Here is a 16865-nt window from a genome sequence, read left to right as displayed (position 1 = left end):
GTGACCATGGGCCACAGAGAGGAGGAGCAGGCACAGAGCGTCCCCTGCGTTTCAGCAGCTGAGATGCTCTACGGAGAACCGTAAAGACCCAGGTGCCACTCTGGCTCTTCTGCCCACCCGTCTTGTCTGCTCCGGACCACCAGACCACAGAGTCGTTGGAGGGCTGCTGGCTAGAAAGGCTCCTGCATCTGTACCACAGAGCTGCTGGAGGACTGGAGACCGGAGAGGCCGGCTGCAGAGCCCTTCCTGCTGTGAGCACCATGGAGTTCTCTAAGGGGCGGCGGCGATGCTCTGGTAGCTCTTGCCCAAGCCTTGTCTGCTCCCGCCCTCCCAACTCCTGTTTTTGCACACGAATGGGTGGCTTTTTTCACATTTCTCCTGTTTTTTGGGGGAAGAGGGGGCGGGTGCTGGTCCCTCGGCCCCTCCACCTCCCTGCAGTGCCCCGTTGCCCCCCACTGCGACCATTTTGTCACAGGGCGGGGCCCTCCAAGCCGCCTCCCGTGGGTTCCCCCCCTTTTAATGGGAGGTGTTGGTTGGGGGAAACGGGCGGGGTCCTGACGCGGGAGGGCGGGGCTCAGCCATCGTAGGTGACCCTCTGCGTGGGGGCAACGTCGAGCAGGCGCCGGAGGGCGGCCGAGAGGCCGAGGAGGCTCTGTCCCACGGTGCGGGTCACGGCCACCATCAGCCGCAGCAGCTCCCTGCAGGGGCGGAAGGGGGGGGCTCAGAGCGGCCCCACGGCTCCCCCCAACCTCCGCCCACCTGTGGGACATGGGGGGACACCGTGGGGCATGGGGAGCCCCCCCGTACCTCAGGAGGCGCTCGGGTCCGAGTCCCCCCACGTCACAGCGCAGGCCCCTGACGGCCGCCGTCACCCGCAGCTGCCCCACCAGGTCGTGGGGGCTCGACTTGGCCAGGGACAGCGTCACGCGGGCCACCTCCTCCCCACGGCGGGACCCCCCCGGCCCCGGCTCCCAGCGCTCCCCACACGGCCTGGCCTGGGGGGAGGGGTGGGGGTTACTGGGGTGTCGGGGGGCCCGGGGAGGCCACGGGGGGATATCTGGGGCTATTGGGGTGCTGGGGGTGTAGCTGGGGGTGTCTCACCTTGGCCGGCTCCCAGCACTGCCCTGGTGCCAGGGCCATGAGGAGGGTGTGGGGTGCCAGTGCCCCGAAAAACCCCTCACTCTCCACGGCTGTCCCGTCCTCCGCCAGCACCAGTGTCACGAGCGGCCCCAGGCTCAGCGCCTCCCCCGCCTGCCCCCGAGGGGGGGGGGGGGCAATTAGGGGGGTCCTGGGGGCATTTTTGGGACCCCCCCCAGGGCAGGTCAGAGGACCCCGGGCGTGAGGGGGTGATCCAGGGGTAGTCAATGGGAGGATTGGGGTGTTGTGGGGATAATGGGGGTGGAGGGCGTTTGGGGTCCCAAGGGGTAATTGAAGGGGAGTGATTGCTGGGGGGTTTTGGGGAGCGGGGGCCTGTTGGGGTGTTTGGGTTGAGTGGGGACACCATGAGAGAGCACTGGGGGCAATTATGGGGGTCCGAGGTGTGATTATGGGGCCGCCCTGGGGACAAGCACACGCCATGGGGGGGAAACTAGAAAGCTGGGGGTTCCTTGGGTTTTGAGGGTCCCGGGGGGTCCCAGCCCCTCACCTGCTGCTGCAGCTCCTGCAGGCTGGCGGCCACCACCCCCCGGGGCCGCCCCCGGCGCCGGTCGCACACCCAGAAGGGCCGGGGCTGAGGGGCTGGGGCAGGCCAGGCCCGACGGGCCACTGCCCTGGGGGTGGTGTGGGGTAGGAATGGGGCTGCCCTGGCGGGGCCAGCCCCCCCCCCCCCCATCCCTGTGTCCCCCAATCCATGAGCCAGCCACCTCTGTGGCCCCCCACCTGCAATGTGTTGGCCCCCATAACCAGCATGGCAGCCCCCATAGCCCCCCACAACCAACATGGTGGCCCCCCTAGCCCCCCCAGCCAAGACAGTGGCTCCCCATAGGCCCCACAGCCACGATGGCAGCCCCGGTAGCCCCTCAGAGCCAAGAAGGTGACCCCACAGCCCCCCCAGCCGACACAGCAGCCCCCACAGCCAAGATGGTGGCCCCTCTGTAACCCCCCCAACCACCATGGCAGCCCCCACAACCAACACAGTAGTCCCCCCAGCCAATGTGGCAGCCCCTGTAGCCCCCCACAACCACCATGGCGGCCCCCACAGCCCCCCAACCGACACGGCAGCCCCCACAGCGAGCCCAGCGGCCTCACCGCAGCACGTCCATCCCGGGGTGAGGACCTGGCCCTTGGGGGGCAAAGTCCAAACTCTGCCGGGCGGGGCCGGGGCGGCCGGGAAAACCCACAAAAACCGTGAAACGACGTCGGCAGCGGCGTCATTAACGGGGGGGTGGGGGTGTGTGTGCCCCCCCCGAGTGCCTGGGTCCCCTCGACCCCCAGGACTACATTTCCCATCGCCCCCCGCGCCCGCCCGCCCGCCCGGCCCCGCCCCTTCGGTGGCCCCGCCCCTTCCGTGCACTCGCCCCTCCCCTTCCCGTGGTGCCCTGCGCGGCGGCGGCGGCGGCGCCATGTTCCTGCAGTGCTACAGCGACGAGCGCGGCGAGCGCGTTTATACCCTGAAGGTACCGGGGGGAGGGGGGTGGGGTGTGCGGCAGGCGACCCCGGGAGGGCCCAGGGAGGGCTCCGGGGGTCACGGCTCGGCCCGGCCTCACCGTCCCCCGCTTTCCCTTTTCCCCCCGCAGAAGGTGTCCCCGGCGGGGCAGCCCACCCGCTCGGCCCACCCGGCCCGGTTTTCGCCCGACGACAAGTTTTCCCGGCACCGCCTGGCCCTGAAGCGGCGGTTCGGCGTCCTGCCCACCCAGCGGGCCCGCCCGGTCCTCTGAGGGAGGCCCCGGCCCCGGCCCCGGCCGCGCAATAAACCCCATGAGACGGAACCGGCTCCGCGTGGTGTGGGGGGGAGGGGGGGACGGCGGACACCGACGGACCGCGCTTGGCGACGCCCCCTCGCGGCTGAGCTCCGCCCCGCCGCCAAAGGCACGCCCACACCGCCCCCCTGCCCCGCCCCCTCCCAAGCCCCGCCCGCCCCGGCCCCGCCCCTGCGGCACTCCACCCCTGCGGCAGCGGCGGCGGCGCGCGCCCGCCCCTCCCTCCCTCCCTCCTCCCCTCAGGTAACGCTCGTAACGGTCGTTCCCGCCCTTTCCGTGCGCGCGGCGGGTTTTACCCCCAAAAAACGACGGGGAAAGGCGGGGTTTGGCCCCAAAACGGGGAGGGTGGGTTGGGGGTGCTGGGGAGCGGCTCGCGGTGGCCCAAAAAGGGGGGGTTTGGCAACAAAAGGGGGTGGTCTGAGAAGGGAGTCTGGCTCCGGTGGGGGGACGACCCTGAAATCGGGGGATTTGGCCTCAAAACGGTGGGTTCGTGTCCTGTCTGCCCCCCCACCCGGTGCCAGGGTCTGGGGGTGCTGTCCCCCGAGCGGGGCTATTCCATCACGGTGTGGGTTGGGCAGAGCGATGCCCCCAAAACGTCCCGATTTCAGCCCAAAACAGCAGTCTGGGGTGCCCTAGGGCGTGGCAGGGCAGGCTGCCCCAAAGTGATCTGCGGCCACAAAAGTGGCACTTTTTCCCCTCAGAATGACAGTTTTTCCTCAAAGCAGCTGTTTTTCCCCTCAGAATGGCAGTTTTCCCCCAAAGCAGGAGTTTTCCCCCTCAGAGTGGCAGTTTTTCCTCAAAGCAGCTGTTTTTCCCCTCAGAATGGCAGTTTTCCCCCAAAGCAGGAGTTTTCCCCCTCAGAGTGGCAGTTTTTCCTCAAAGCAGCTGTTTTTCCCCTCAGAATGGCGGTTTTCCCCCTCAGAGTGGCAGTTTTTCCTCAAAGCAGCTGTTTTTCCCCTCAGAATGGCGGTTTTCCCCCTCAGAGTGGCAGTTTTTCCTCAAAGCAGCTGTTTTTCCCCTCAGAATGGCAGTTTTCCTCACAAAGCAGGAGTTTTCCCCCTCAGAGTGGCAGTTTTTCCTCAAAGCAGCTGTTTTTCCCCTCAGAATGGCAGTTTTCCTCACAAAGCAGGAGTTTTCCCCCTCAGAGTGGCAGTTTTTCCTCAAACCACCAATTTTTCCCCTCAAGATTGGTGGTTTTCCTACCAAAGTGTCAGCATTTTCCCCGCAAGGCAGCAGTTTTTCCCCTCAGAAAGGCAGGTTTCCCCCCAAAGCATCAGTTCTTCCCCCCAAAGCGTAGTTTTTTTCTCCTCAGAATGGCAATTTTCCTCCCAGAGCAGTTTTCCCCCCAAAGTGGCAGTTTTCTCCCCAAAACAGCAAATTCTGCACTGAATTGGTCGTTTCTGCAGCAAACTCTGGGTTTATTGCTACGAAGTGGCTGTTTTTCTCCAAAAATGACTTTTTTTTTTTCTGCTCCAGGATTGCTTTTATTTCCCGGCGAGGTGGGGAATTTTCGTGTGATTGGGGATTTTCCCCCCAGGGTGGGAGGTTCCTTCCCCAAAAATGCCTTCACCTCCCCCAAAATGGGTTTTCCCTCCCTCAAAAATTCCCTTTTTTTACCCCCGAAGTAACAGATTTTGTGCTAAAACAGAGGGGTTTGCCAGAAGGCCTTGACTTCTGCCATGAAGCAGCGGTTCCTCCCCCAAAGGCATTTTTTTCCCCAAAGCAGCGGTGTTTTCTCCCAAAGAGCCTGTGGGGCAGGGCCGGGGGCCGGGCGCCCGCCCGCTCGGGGCGCGAGAGCAGCCAAGGACCTCCACGGGCACGGCAGGGCTCGGCCGGGGCGCGGGGCCGGGCGATCCCCCGGCGGCCCCTTTCCTCCGCTCCGGAACGGCGCGTTTTCTCTGAAAAAAGGGCTACTTTCTCTGCCTAAAACAGGCTGTTTTGCTTTGCTCAGAAACGGCTGATTTTGATCACAAATGGCTATTTTTGGTCAGTAATGGCTATTTTTGGTCAAAAATGGCTACTTTCACTCAAAAATTAGTTATTCTGCACTCAACAATGTTTTTTTTTTTTGCACTCAAAAATGGTTATTTTCTCCACTCATAAATTTTTTTTTTCCTGTTTGGCGGCCCCCGTTTCTCCCCCGGCGGCCCCCGTTTCTCCCCCAGCGGCCCCCGTTTCTCCCCCAGCGGCCCCCGTTTCTCTCCCAGCAGCCCCCGTTTCTCTCCCAGCGGCCCCCGTTTCTCTCCCAGCGGCCCCCGTTTCTCCCCCAGCAGCCCCTGTTTCTCTCCCAGCAGCCCCCGTTTCTCTCCCAGTAGCCCCCGTTTCTCTCCCAGCGGACCCCGTTTCTCCCCCAGCGGCCCCCGTTTCTCCCCCAGCAGCCCCCGTTCCTCCCAGCAGCCCCCGTTCGCCCCAAACCCCCCTTTCCCAGCCGAAGCCCCCCGCTGTGTTTCCCCAACCTGCCGCCGCCCCCCCAGGACCCGCCGCTGCCGCCCGCACCCGGACCGGGACCCGCGCCTGGAGCCTCCTCGGGGCCGCCGCTGCCGCCGTTGCCATGGCGATGGCGGCAGGGGCGGGGCCGCGGCGGGGCGGGGCGGAGCCCTCGGAGAGCAGCCCCGAGCCGCCCTCCCCCTCCAGCTCCCGCCCGCCCCGCTCTGACACCAGCCCCACCCCCTCCGACGAGGCCACGCCCCCGCCGCGCCGCCACGCCCCGCCGCGGGGCGGGGCCGGACCTCGCCACGCCCCTGCGCCGTCTGCCCCGCCCTGCGACCGCACCCTGGCGCTCTTCGAGGTGAGGCCTTTGCCCTGCCCCTGCCCCGCCCCCAGCCCCGCCCCCCTGATCCCCGTGCCCCGCAGGAGGAGCTGGCCACCCGCCCCCGCGTCCCCGCCCTGCTGCGCCGCATGGCCCCCTACAGCGCCCTGAGCCCCGACAGCGACGACGGGCGCGCCCCGGTGAGGGACCCCCGGCGGCGGGGCGGGGGGCCAGGGGACTGGGAGGGGGTTCCTTGGTGTCTGGGACAGGGGGCCCCAGCGTCGGGGGTGGAATCCCAGCATCCAGGAGGGGGGACCACGGCGTCTGGGAGGGGGGATCCCAGCGTGGGGGGGAACCAAGGGTCTGGGGGGGGGGCTTGGTGTCTGGGAGGGGGGACCCCAGTGTTGGGAACCCCTGTATCCAGGAGGGGGGACCTTTGTGTCTGGGGGTGGGGGGGGGGAGCCCAGCGTCGGGCGGGGAACCAGGGGTCTGGGGGGTACCTTGGTGTCTGGGAGGGGGGACCCCAGCATCTGGCACGGGGCACCGCGGTGTCGGGGTGTCCCCGCCCCCCGCGTGACGCCCCGCCGTGTCCCCGCAGGGGCGGGCGCTGGGGGCGCTGTGGGGCGTGGCCGCCCCCTCCCTGCAGACGCTGCTGGGGCTGGTGCTGGTGCTGCGCCTGCCCTGGGTGGTCGGCACCGGCGGGGTCCTGCAGGCCGGCGCCATCGGCCTCCTGCTGGGCGCCTGCGTGAGTGGGGCGGGGCGGGGCGGGGCCGGGGCGGGGCGGGGCACCACCTGCGGCTGCAGGCCTGGGGCCGGGGATCACGCCCTGAGTCACCTCTGCAGTCAGGGGTGGGTGATGTCCTGGGGGTGCAGCTGGGGTCAGGGGTCGCAGCCGGTGTCACAGGTCACGTCCCAGGGTCGTACCTGGGGTCAGGGGTCACAGCCAGGGCCCCTGCTTGGGTCTGGGGTCAGACCTGGGGGTGCAGCTGGGGTCAGGGGTCGCAGCCGGTGTCACAGGTCACGTCCCAGGGTCGTACCTGGGGTCAGGGGTTGCGGGTGAGGCCTGGGGTCAAGCCAGGGTCGTGCTTGGTGGCACAGGGGAGGGGTCGGGTCACGGGGTCAGGGGTCACGGGGTCAGGGGTCATGTCTCCCCCAGGCGGTGCTGACAGCTGTGTCCCTGAGCGCCATCGCCACCAACGGCCTTGACCCCGGTGAGGGGGGGGCACCTGGGGGGGGGGGGGGTGACAGAGGAGCCCCTGCCACACCCCTGCTGACATCACGGGTGGGCGTGACAGGCGGCTGTCCCCTGGGGCTGCTGTCGGGGGCGCTGGGCCCCGAGGCAGGCGGGGCCGTGGGGCTGTGTGCCTTCCTCAGCGCCGCCTTCGCCGCCGCTGCCGCCGCCCTGGGCGCGGCCGAGATCCTACTGGTGGGTGCGGGCCCTTTAAGGGGCGGGGCCTCAGGGATGGGGTGTGGCTGAGTGGGAGGGCTGCCTGGGCTGGTGGGTGGGGCCAGAGGGGAGGGGTGGGGCCTGGAGGGACCCTGGAGTAGGGAGGGGGTCTGGAGACGTGGCCATTGTGGAGTGGGTGGGGTCAGGCAAGGGGAGGGAGGAGAATTGGGGTGTGGCCTTCTCAGAGGGGGTGTGGTCTGGCAGGGCAATGAGGGTGTGGTCATCTCGGGGAGGCGGGGACTTGGGGGTGTGGTAGTCTTGGAAGGGGTGGGACCTGGGAAGGGGGATGGGAATTGGGGGCGTGGCCATCCTGGAGTGGGCAGGGCCTGGCAGGAGGGGAGGGAGGGGAATTGGAGTGTGGCCATCTTGGAGGGGGTGGGGCCTCCTTGGGCAGGGCAGTGGGGGTGTGGTCTCTTGCCAGCGGGTGGGGCCAGGTGGGTGGAGCTGGACATGTGAGGGCGTGGCCCAGGTCTCTCCCCCCACCCCCTCTCTCCACAGGTGTACGTGGCCCCCCAGGCCGCTGTCCTGCCCGGGCGGGGCCGTGGGGCACGGCTGAACAACGGGCGTGGCTACGGGGCGGGGCTGCTAGCCCTGCTGGGTCTGGGGGCCGCTGCCCGCCACGCTGCCCGCGTGACACCCCTGGGCCCCGCCGGGCTGCTGCTGGCCCTGCTGGGGCTGCAGGCGGGGGCCCTGCGCGCCGCCCTGCCGGGGGGCAACGCCCACACGTGAGTCTGCCGCACTCTGCCACGCCCACCAGTATGCAAATGGCATGCTAACGAGGCGCTGAGGCGGCCCTTCTCCCCCCCGGCAGTCTCTGCCTGCCCCCCCAGCCCGGCGGCCGCCTCCAGCCCTGCCCCACGGCCCGGCCCCACGGCGGGGGGGACAGCAATGGCACCCCGGGGGCACGGCCAGCCATCCCGGGGCCCAGCGCCCGCCTGCTGGCACGTGAGTGGCTGTGGGGACGCTGTGGGGCTGTTGTGGGGCAGGGGCATGGGGTGATGTGGGGCTGCTATGGGGCACAGGTGTGGAGTGATGTGGGGCAGGGGCATGGGGTGATGTGGGGCTGCTGTGGGGCACAGGTGTGGAGTGATGTGGGGCAGGGACGTGGGGTGATGTGGGGCCGCTGTGGGGGAGGGGCGTGGCGGGATGCAGGGAACGGGGGTGGGGGGGTGGATGGGAGGGGGCTAGGTGTGCCACGCCCCACCGGATCCTGCCCCCTCCCCCCCAGAGAACCTGTGGCCCCGCCCCCCCGAGCCAGGGCTGAGGGAGGGGCCGGGCGGAGCCGAGGTTGAGGATGACGACGATTCGTCCTTCGGGGTCCTGCTGGGGCTGAGCCTGCCCACTACCTCCGGTGAGTGGGGGTCCCCAGCCTGGGGGGGGCTCCCCAGCCTCGGGTGAGTGGGGGTCCCCAGCCTGGGGGGGGCTCCCCAGCCTCGGGTGAGTGGGGGTCCCCAGCCTGGGGGGCGGTCCCCAACCTTGGGGGGGACACACCCTAACCTCGGGGGGGGCCCAGGTGTCTGGGAGGGGACCCCAACGTCTGGGGGGGGAGCCCGGCGTCCGGGCGGGGAGGTGTTGCAGGGGACACCCCGAGCGTGGGGTCCCCCCAAGCGTGGGACCCCGGTGTGCGGCGCAGGGGTGCTGTGGGGCTGCAGCCGCTGCGGGGAGCTCCGAGACGTCGCCCGCTCCGTCCCAGCCGGGAGCCTGGGGGCTGCCCTGGCCACCGCCCTGGGCTGCATCCGCCCCGCCAGGGGGACCCCAGTACCTGGGGGGGCTCCAAATCTGGGAGGGACACCCCAAAACGTGGGGGGGCAGCCTGAAACCAGCATTGCCTTTAAGGCAGGGGAGTGCCTGGAGGGGAGGGGGCTGTTTTGGGGCGCTCCGGGGGGGGTTGGGGGGCAGTGACCCCTGGGTGTGGGTTGTCCCCTTTTAGGGGGTGGGGGGGTCGCCCTGGGGGAGGGGTCCTGCTCCATTTTGGGGTCGGGTTGCCGGTTTTTGGGGGGGGTTTCCTTGACAGCGCAGACCTGAGCGCGGCCCTGCTGCTGGGGGCCTCTGTCGAGGGGCAGCTGCTGCGTGACAAGTGAGTGTCCCGGGGGTCCCCAGGGGGGTCCCCAGTGTCCCAAGGGTGTCCCTGGGGGATCCCAGATATCCCCAGGAGGGTCCCCAATGTCCCAAGGGTGTCCCCAGGGGGATCCCCAGTGTCCCAAGGGGGTCCCTGGGGGGTCCCCCTTGTCCCCAGGGGGGTCCCCAATGTCCCAAGGGTGTCCCCGGGGTGTCCCCAGTGTCTCCAGGAGGGTGCCCAATGTCCTGAAGGTGTCTCTGGGGGGTCCTCAGCATCTCCAGGGTGGTCCCCAATGTCCTGAGGGTGTCTCTGGGGCATCCCTGATGGCCCTGGGAGGGTCCCCAATGTCCCAATGGTGTCTCAGGGGGTCCCTAGTGTCGCTGGGTGGGTCCCTGGGTGGATCCCCGATGTCCCCAATGTCCCAAGGGTGTCTCCGGGGGGTCCTCAGTGTCCCCAGGAGGGTCCCCAATGTCCCGAGGATGTCTCTGGGGGGTCCCTGATGGCCCCGGGAGGGTCCCCAGTGTCCCTGGGGGGGGTCCCCGCTCTCCCCGTGATGTCCCCTGGGGTGTCCCCTGTGCCTCCCGCCGCCCAGGTGACACCTCCGTCCGTCCGTCCCCGCAGGTTCGGCGGGTCTCTGCGGGGGACGCCGGTGGCAGGGGCGGCCTCCTGGCCCTCGCCCTGGGTGCCGCTGGCCGGGGCGCTGCTCTCGGCGGGGGGCGCCGGGCTGCAGGCGCTGCTGGGGGGCAGCCGGCTGCTGCGGGGGCTGGCGCGCACCCGCGCCCTGCCCCTACCCCACGTGAGTGCCCCCCGCCCCCCCCGGGGCCACGCCCCGCCGCGCCCCCCGGCGCCGCGCCCCCCCCCCCGCGCCTGACCGCGCCCTCGCTTCCCCGCAGGCGCTGGGGCGGGGGCGGCTCTGGCCCCTGGCGGCGACGGCGGCGGTGGCCGAGCTGGGCGTCCTCCTGGGCTCCCTCGACCTGCTGGCGCCCGTCCTCTCCGTGTGCGGTGACGCGCCCCGACGCCTCGGCCCCGCCACGGCCCCGCCACGGCCGCGACGTCGCCGCGACGTCACCGCGCCTCCCGCCCGCAGGTTCTGGCTGACCGCGTACCTGGGGGTGAACCTGGCCTGCGCCCTGCAGGGGCTGCTGCCCACCCCCGGCTGGAGCCCCCGCTGCCGCCTCTACCACTGGTGAGCCCCGCGGCCCCCGGGACCGGCGGGGGACCCCCCCCGGCGCCCCCCCTGACGCCCCGCTCCCCCCAGGGGGGTGTCGCTGGCCGGGGCAGGGCTCTGCCTGGGGCTGATGCTGGTCACCTGCTGGTACTGCGCGCTGCTGGCCCTGGGCATCGGCGCCACCGCCTACAAGTACCTGGAGTACCGCGGGTGAGCACGAGGAGGGGGCCCGCGGGGGTCCGGCGCCCCCCGTGCGTCTCCCAACGCCTCCCCTCCCCCCACGACAGGGCGCAGAGCGAGTGGGGGGAAGGGCTGCGGGGTCTCTCCCTCAGCGCCGCCCGCTTCGCCCTGCTGCGGCTGGAGGACGGGCAGCCCCCCGCGCCCAGCTGGAGGTGAGCGCCCCGCGCGCCGTGGGGCCTGCTGTGGGTCCCGCACACCGTGGGGTCCTGCTGTGCGCCCCGCCATGGGTCCCGCACACCGTGGGTCCCACCTGCCGTGCGCCCCGCCGTGCGCCCCGCCGTGGGTCCCCCACACCGTGGGTCCCACCCGCCGTGGGTCGCGCCGTGGGTCCCAGGCAGGCGCCTCCCCCTCGCAGGCCGCAGCTGCTGGTGCTGCTGAAGCTGGACGAGGAGCTGCGGGCGACGCAGCCCCAGGTGCTGGCCCTGGCGGCGCAGCTGCAGGCCGGGAAGGGGCTGACGGTCGTGGGCTCCGTCATCCCCGGGGAGCTGCCGCAGGACCTGCCCCGCGCCCGCGCCGCCGAGAGGGTGAGCCCGGGGGCTGGGGGGCCGCGGGGCGGGGTCCCTGGGGGTCCCTATGGGTCCCTATGGGTCAGGGGCCCTGTGGGGCTGGGGGAGCTGGGGTGGGCTGGGTCCTTATGGGTCGGGGTCCTTGGGGGGGCTGCGGGGAGCTGGGTCCCTATGGGTTGGGGGGGCTGGGGGGGCCGGGGGAGGCTGGATCGCTATGGGTCAGGGGGCTGGGGGGCCGGGGGGAGCTGGGTCCCTCGGGGTCAGGGCCCTGTGGGGCTGGGGGAGCTGGGGTGGGCTGGGTCCTTATGGGTCGGGGTCCTTGGTGGGGCTGGGGGGAGCTGGGTCCCTATGGGTCAGGGGGCTGGTGGGGGCTGGGTCCCTATAGGTCAGGGTCCTTGGGGAGCTGGCAGGGCCCTGGGGGGCTGGGGATTCCTGCAAAGGTGGGTTCCTGCAGGGTTGGGTCTCTATAGATCTGGGTGCTTATGGGGGGGCTGAGTTCCTATGGGTCAGGGTTGCTGTGGGACGGGGCCCCTGGGGGTCGGTGGGTCGCTGTGGGTCAGGGTCGCTGTGGGTCAGGGCCCACCCTGACCCCTCCCTCCCGCAGGCGCTGCGGGCGGGGCTGGCGGGGGCGGGGGCGCGGGGCTTCGTGCAGGTGCTGGTGGCGCCGGCGCGGGGGCCGGGGCTGGCGGCGCTGGTGCAGGGCTGCGGGCTGGGGGCCCTGCGCCCCAACACCGTGCTGCTGGGCTGGCCCCACGGCTGGCGCCGCCGCCACGACCCCGCCGCCGCCCGCAGATTCGTTGGTACGGGGGCGCGGGGGGCGGGGGGTTGGGGGGGGCTCGGGGGGGATGTGGGGAGCAGGGGGGGCTCGGGGGGCGATGTGGGGGGCATGGGGGGGTGGGCGCTCTGGGGGGATGCGGGGGAGGGGGTGATGTGGGGGGCATAAGGTGTGGGGAGGAAGGGGGTATGTGGGGGCGTGGGGGGCACGGGTGGATGCGGGAGGATGTGGGGGGCACGGGGGGATGCGGGGGAGGGGGGGGCTCGGGGCGATGTGGTGTGCATAAGGGGTGGGGGGGAACGGGGGGATGTGGGGGCGATCGGGGGCACAGGGGCAACCTCGGGGGGATGTGGGGGAGCACAGGGGAGACGTGGGGGGATGCGGGGGCGTGGGGAAGAGGGAGGAGGCGGGGGGACACGGGGGGCAGGAGCGGGGGCAGGCGTGGGGACACGCAGGGGCCCGGGGCTCCCCGCGGGGGGTCCGCGCCCCCCGAGCCCCCCCTTGTCCCCCCAGAGCTGCTGCGCGTGGCGGGGGCCGGGGGCCGGGCGCTGCTGGTGGCCAAGGGGCCGCTGGGGGCGGGGGCGCCGGGGGGGACCCTGGACGTGTGGTGGGTGGTGGGCGACGGGCGCCTGCTCACTCTGCTGCCCCTGCTGCTGCGGCAGCACCCTGTACGTGGGGCGGGGGGCTGGGAGGGGCTGTGGGGGGCTGGGGTGGGGGGGCCGGGGGGACTTGGGGCCGGTGGGGTGCTGAGGGCTGCTGTGGGACAGGGGTGGGGGTATTGGGGCAATGGGCACTGTGGGGTGCAGTGGGGCGCCGTGGGGCACAGGGGGCGCTGTGGGGTGGGCGTGGGGGCTATTGGGGTCAGTGGGGCGCAGGGGGCGCTGTGGGGTGGGCGTGGGGGCTATTGGGGTCAGTGGGGCGCCATGGGGCACAGGGGGCGCTGTGGGGTGGGCGTGGGGGCTATTGGGGTCAGTGGGGTGCCGTGGGGCACAGGGGGCGCTGTGGGGTGGGCGTGGGGGCTATTGGGGTCGGTGGGGTGCCGTGGGGCACAGGGGGCGCTGTGGGGTGGGCGTGGGGGCTATTGGGGTCAGTGGGGCGCCATGGGGCACAGGGGGCGCTGTGGGGTGGGCGTGGGGGCTATTGGGGTCGGTGGGGTGCCGTGGGGCACAGTGGGTGCTGTGGGGTGGGCGTGGGGGCTATTGTTGGGGTGCAGGTGGGTGCTGTGGGGTGCAGGGGATGCTCAGGCTTTGTGGGGCTGGTGCTGTGGGGTGCCGTGGGTTGGTGGCCATGGGTCGGTGGCCGCATGTGGGGTGCTGTGGGTCGGTGGCCGCATGTGGGGCGCTGTGGGTCGGTGGCCGTGGGGCACCGTGAGTCGGGTGCTGTCGGTGGCCGCGGGTCAGTGGCTGTGGGGCGCTGTGAGTCGGCGGCTGTGGGTCGGCGGCCGCGTGCGGGGCGCCGTGGGGCGCAGCGCCGAGCGCGCCGTGGGTCCCGCAGGCATGGCGGGGGTGCCGGGTGCGGCTGTTCACGGTGGCTCTGCTGGAGGACAACAGCGTGCGGCTGCGGCGGCTGCTGGAGGCCGTCGCCCGCCGGAGGGGGCTGCCCGCCCAGACCCACGTCGTCGAGCTGGTGAGGCCCCCGCTCCCCAGGGGCCCCCCCACACCCCTGGGGACACCCCCACACCCCAGGGGCCCCCCCACACCCCCACATCCCCGGGGGCGCCCCCACACCCCCGGGGGCTCCCCCACACCCCCTGGGTGCCCCCACACCCCCGGGAACACCCCCACACCCTGGGGGCACCCCAGGGGCCCCCTGGAGCCCCGGGTGCCCCCCAGCGCCTGGGTGCCGCCGCCCCACAGCACGACGGCGACGTCTCGGCCTACACCTACGAGCGGACGCTGATGATGGAGCAGCGCTCCCAGATGTTGCGCCAGATGCGGCAGGCGCAGGTGGGAACGGGGGGCCGGGGGGAGCCGGGGGAGCCGCGCGGGTGTTGACGGTCGCGGCGGCCCCGGGGAGGCGCGAGGTGACGCGCTGCAGCGGGGTGACGTCACGAGGTGTGATGTCACGAGGCGTGACGTCATGAGGCGTGACTCGGCGATGGTGTCGCAGGGAGGCCCCGCCCCATCACAGGCCCCCAGTGCGGCGGAGGAGGAGGAGGAGGAGGGGGGCACCCCCCGCCGCGGCCCCAGCCCGTGAGTGCCACTGGGGGGACTGGGAGGCACTGGGATGTACTGGGGATCGGCAGGGCGGTGCTGGGGGTCACCGGGGTGATGCTGTGGGCCGTGGTGGGGGGCTACGGACCATACTGGGAATCACGAGGGGGGCACTGGGGGTCACTGGGGTGATGCTGTGGGCCGTGGTGGGGGGCTACGGACCATACTGGGAATCACGAGGGGGGCACTGGGGGTCACTGGGGTGATGCTGTGGGCCGTGGTGGGGGGCTACGGACCATACTGGGAATCACGAGGGGGGCACTGGGGGTCACTGGGGTGATGCTGTGGGCCGTGGTGGGGGGCTACGGACCATACTGGGAATCACGAGGGGGGCACTGGGGGTCACTGGGGTGATGCTGTGGGCCGTGGTGGGGGGCTACGGACCATACTGGGAATCACGAGGGGGGCACTGGACCGTACTGGTTTGGGGCTGTGGGACATGCTGGTAGTGATGGGGAGGGTCTGGGCCATACTGGGAGTCATGGGGAGGCACTGGTCTGTGCTGGGAGGGAGTGGCGGGGCGCTGGGGGGCACTGGTCTGTACTGGGGGCAGCGGGGGGTGCGGGGGGGCACTGGTCTGTACTGGGGGGAGCGGGCAGCGCTGGGGGGTGTGGGGGGGCGCGGGGGGCACTGGTGCGTACTGGTGGCGCTGGTGGTGAGCGGCGGCGCCCGCAGGGTCAACGTGCGGCGCATGCACGCGGCCGAGCGGCTGAACGAGGCCGTGGGGGCGCACTCGGGGGGGGCGCGGCTGGTGCTGCTCGACCTGCCCCCCCCGCCCCCCCCCCGGCCCCCCCGGCCCCTCGACAACTGTATCCTTGGGGGAAACGGGGGGGAACTGGGGGGGAACTGGGGCAAACTGGGGAAATGGGGGGAAATAGGGAGGAAACGTGGGTAAATATGGGGGGAAATTGGGGGAAATGGCTGGAAACTGGGGAGAAATGGAGGGAAATGGGGGGGAAATAGGGAGAAATGGGGGAACTGGGGCAAACTGGAGAAATGGGGGGAAATGGGGGGGAACTGGGGGGAAATTGGGGGGAAAAGAGGGAAAAAAAATGGAGAAAACCAGGACAAAACCAGAGGAGAAATGGGGGGCACGGGGAAAATGGGGAACTGGGAAATGGGTGAACTGGGAGGCGCGAAAATGGGGCAAAAATGGGGGAATATGGGAAAAGCAGGATGAGGGAGGGGTGGGGCACAGACGGGGGAAACGGGGCAAAACTGGGAGGCAATGGGGAAGAGAGGGGAGGGGAAACGCGGAGGGGGAGAGAAAAGTGGGGAGCCGGGGTGAAGCGGGGCACAAACCGGGGCAAGGCAGGCAAAAATGGGCAGAAATGGGCAAAACGCAGGGTCTGGGCTTCTGTGGAACGGGGGCAAAACCCCCAACCCCGGGCTGGGGCAAAGCTGGGCTGGAACTGGGGCAAAATGGGGGTCAGTGAGGGGAGTTGGGGGCACCTGGGGGTCAGTTACAGGGAGAGGGTCGGCACTTGGGGGGCAGTGGGCACTGGGGGGCAGCCGTGGGGCAGGTGTAGGGCTGGGGGGCAGTTACGGGGAGGGGGCGGCACTGAGGGAACTTGGGGGGCACTGGGGCACCTGGGGGGCACTGGGGGCACTTGGGGGGCAGCCGTGGGGCAGGCCCTTGACGTGGGGCAGACCTGGAGTTCCTGGAGGTGCTGACAGAGGGCCTGGGGCCGGTGCTGCTGGTGCGGGGGGGTGACGGGGACGCCCCCGACCCCTGAGCGCACCAGTACGGCCCAGTACGGCCCAGTACGGGCCCAGCGCCGCCAGTACGATGCCAGCCGGAGACGCAGCTCTTCAAGCACGATCCCAGTACGGGCCCAGTGCTCCCAGTATGGGCCTCAACGCCCCACGTATGATGCCAGTCTGGGCCACAGCTCTCCGAGCGTGACCCCAGCATGGGACCAAACACTCCCAGTATAGCACCAGTGCTCCCACTATGATGCCAGCCTGAGCCACAGCTCTTTGAGCAAGATCCTAGTATGGGCTGCCACACTCCCAGTATGGACCCCGGCCTTGCCAGTATAGCACCAGTGCTCCCAGTGTGATGCCAGCCTGAGCCACAGCTGTCTGAGTCAGATCCCAGTACGGACCCTGGCCTTGCCAGTATAGCACCAGTGCTCCCACTATGATGCCAGCCTGAGCCACAGCTGTCTGAGTCAGACCCCAGTATGGACCCCGGCCTTGCCAGTATAGCACCAGTGCTCCCAGTGTGATGCCAGCCTGAGCCACAGCTGTCTGAGTCAGATCCCAGTATGGACCCCGGCCTTGCCAGTATAGCACCAGTGCTCCCAGTGTGATGCCAGCCTGAGCTACAGTTAAAGTAAGATCCCAGTATGAGCCCCCCCGTTCCCAGGACAGGCCCAGTGCTCCCAGTATAGGGCCCAAGACTGCCAGCGCCCTCCCAGCGCGCCTCCCGTGCGCTCCCAGTGCTCCCACTGCGGGTCCCAGCACTCCCAGTACACGGCTCCAGCAGGGCCGCGCCACTCCCAGCGCACACCACTAATAAACGGTTTCCTCTCCACTGGGCTCGGGCGCCTTCTTGGGCCGAGTCCCCAAACCCCCGGGATTCCCCCCAAAACACCGTCACCAGCCCAGTGGCACCTTCATTTTGGGGGGGGGGCACATGGGACGGGACACTCGGGCCACAGGGTCCCCAACCACCGCCTGGGGGGGTGATGTGGGGGGTGACATGTGGGGGGACACGTGGGTGGGACACACTTGGGGGGGGGACACCCCGAGGGGCCGGTGACCCACAGACGATCCCCCCTGGAG

The 16865-nt window shown here is 70.5% G+C and overlaps 3 protein-coding genes across 3 annotated transcripts; 2 read left to right on the top strand and 1 right to left on the bottom strand.

The window, feature by feature from the left end:
* Positions 1-340: 340 nt before the first annotated feature.
* LOC135311011 (lipid transferase CIDEB-like) lies at positions 341-2356 on the bottom strand. The gene is made up of 5 exons (XM_064440159.1): positions 2248-2356; positions 1646-1769; positions 1102-1251; positions 808-995; positions 341-698 (listed from the first exon to the last, which is right to left on the bottom strand). The coding sequence occupies exons 1-5, from the start codon at positions 2259-2261 to the stop codon at positions 575-577; spliced, it is 600 nt and encodes a 199-aa protein (XP_064296229.1). The 5' UTR covers positions 2262-2356; the 3' UTR covers positions 341-574.
* Positions 2357-2492: 136 nt separating this feature from the next.
* LOC135311010 (H/ACA ribonucleoprotein complex subunit 3-like) lies at positions 2493-2927 on the top strand. The gene is made up of 2 exons (XM_064440158.1): positions 2493-2615; positions 2736-2927. Exons 1-2 carry the CDS (start codon positions 2562-2564, stop codon positions 2874-2876), a joined length of 195 nt encoding a protein of 64 aa, XP_064296228.1. The 5' UTR covers positions 2493-2561; the 3' UTR covers positions 2877-2927.
* Positions 2928-5311: 2384 nt separating this feature from the next.
* LOC135311015 (solute carrier family 12 member 4-like) lies at positions 5312-16614 on the top strand. Its single transcript, XM_064440162.1, has 23 exons — positions 5312-5706; positions 5772-5867; positions 6266-6412; positions 6824-6878; positions 6963-7093; positions 7613-7839; positions 7926-8059; positions 8343-8465; positions 8748-8979; positions 9045-9191; positions 9795-9969; positions 10067-10170; positions 10261-10359; positions 10432-10551; positions 10629-10733; positions 10937-11105; positions 11692-11887; positions 12226-12530; positions 13357-13488; positions 13719-13808; positions 13972-14054; positions 14751-14884; positions 15726-16614. Exons 1-23 carry the CDS (start codon positions 5470-5472, stop codon positions 15809-15811), a joined length of 3327 nt encoding a protein of 1108 aa, XP_064296232.1. The 5' UTR covers positions 5312-5469; the 3' UTR covers positions 15812-16614.
* The last annotated feature ends 251 nt before the right edge of the window (positions 16615-16865 follow it).

This window comes from Phalacrocorax carbo, unplaced genomic scaffold, assembly GCF_963921805.1.
Source record: "Phalacrocorax carbo unplaced genomic scaffold, bPhaCar2.1 SCAFFOLD_60, whole genome shotgun sequence".
Classification (NCBI taxonomy): domain Eukaryota; kingdom Metazoa; phylum Chordata; class Aves; order Suliformes; family Phalacrocoracidae; genus Phalacrocorax; species Phalacrocorax carbo.
Note: the sequence above shows the minus strand (reverse complement) of the source record. Positions and strands in the feature narration are given on the sequence as shown.

Excerpts from the sequence above, each read along its gene's own strand:
- LOC135311011 (XM_064440159.1), bottom strand. Across the intron at positions 1,252-1,645 it reads TGCAGGAGCTGCAGCAGCAG|GCGGGGGAGGCGCTGAGCCT; the intron begins GTGAGGGGCTGG and ends CCTCGGGGGCAG. Across the intron at positions 699-807 it reads GGACCCGAGCGCCTCCTGAG|GGAGCTGCTGCGGCTGATGG; the intron begins GTACGGGGGGGC and ends CCGCCCCTGCAG.
- LOC135311010 (XM_064440158.1), top strand. The coding sequence starts at position 2,562 with ATGTTCCTGCAGTGCTACAGCGACGAGCGCGGCGAGCGCGTTTATACC. Across the intron at positions 2,616-2,735 it reads AGCGCGTTTATACCCTGAAG|AAGGTGTCCCCGGCGGGGCA; the intron begins GTACCGGGGGGA and ends TTCCCCCCGCAG.
- LOC135311015 (XM_064440162.1), top strand. The coding sequence starts at position 5,470 with ATGGCGATGGCGGCAGGGGCGGGGCCGCGGCGGGGCGGGGCGGAGCCC. Across the intron at positions 9,970-10,066 it reads GCGCCCTGCCCCTACCCCAC|GCGCTGGGGCGGGGGCGGCT; the intron begins GTGAGTGCCCCC and ends GCTTCCCCGCAG. Across the intron at positions 11,106-11,691 it reads GCGCCCGCGCCGCCGAGAGG|GCGCTGCGGGCGGGGCTGGC; the intron begins GTGAGCCCGGGG and ends TCCCTCCCGCAG.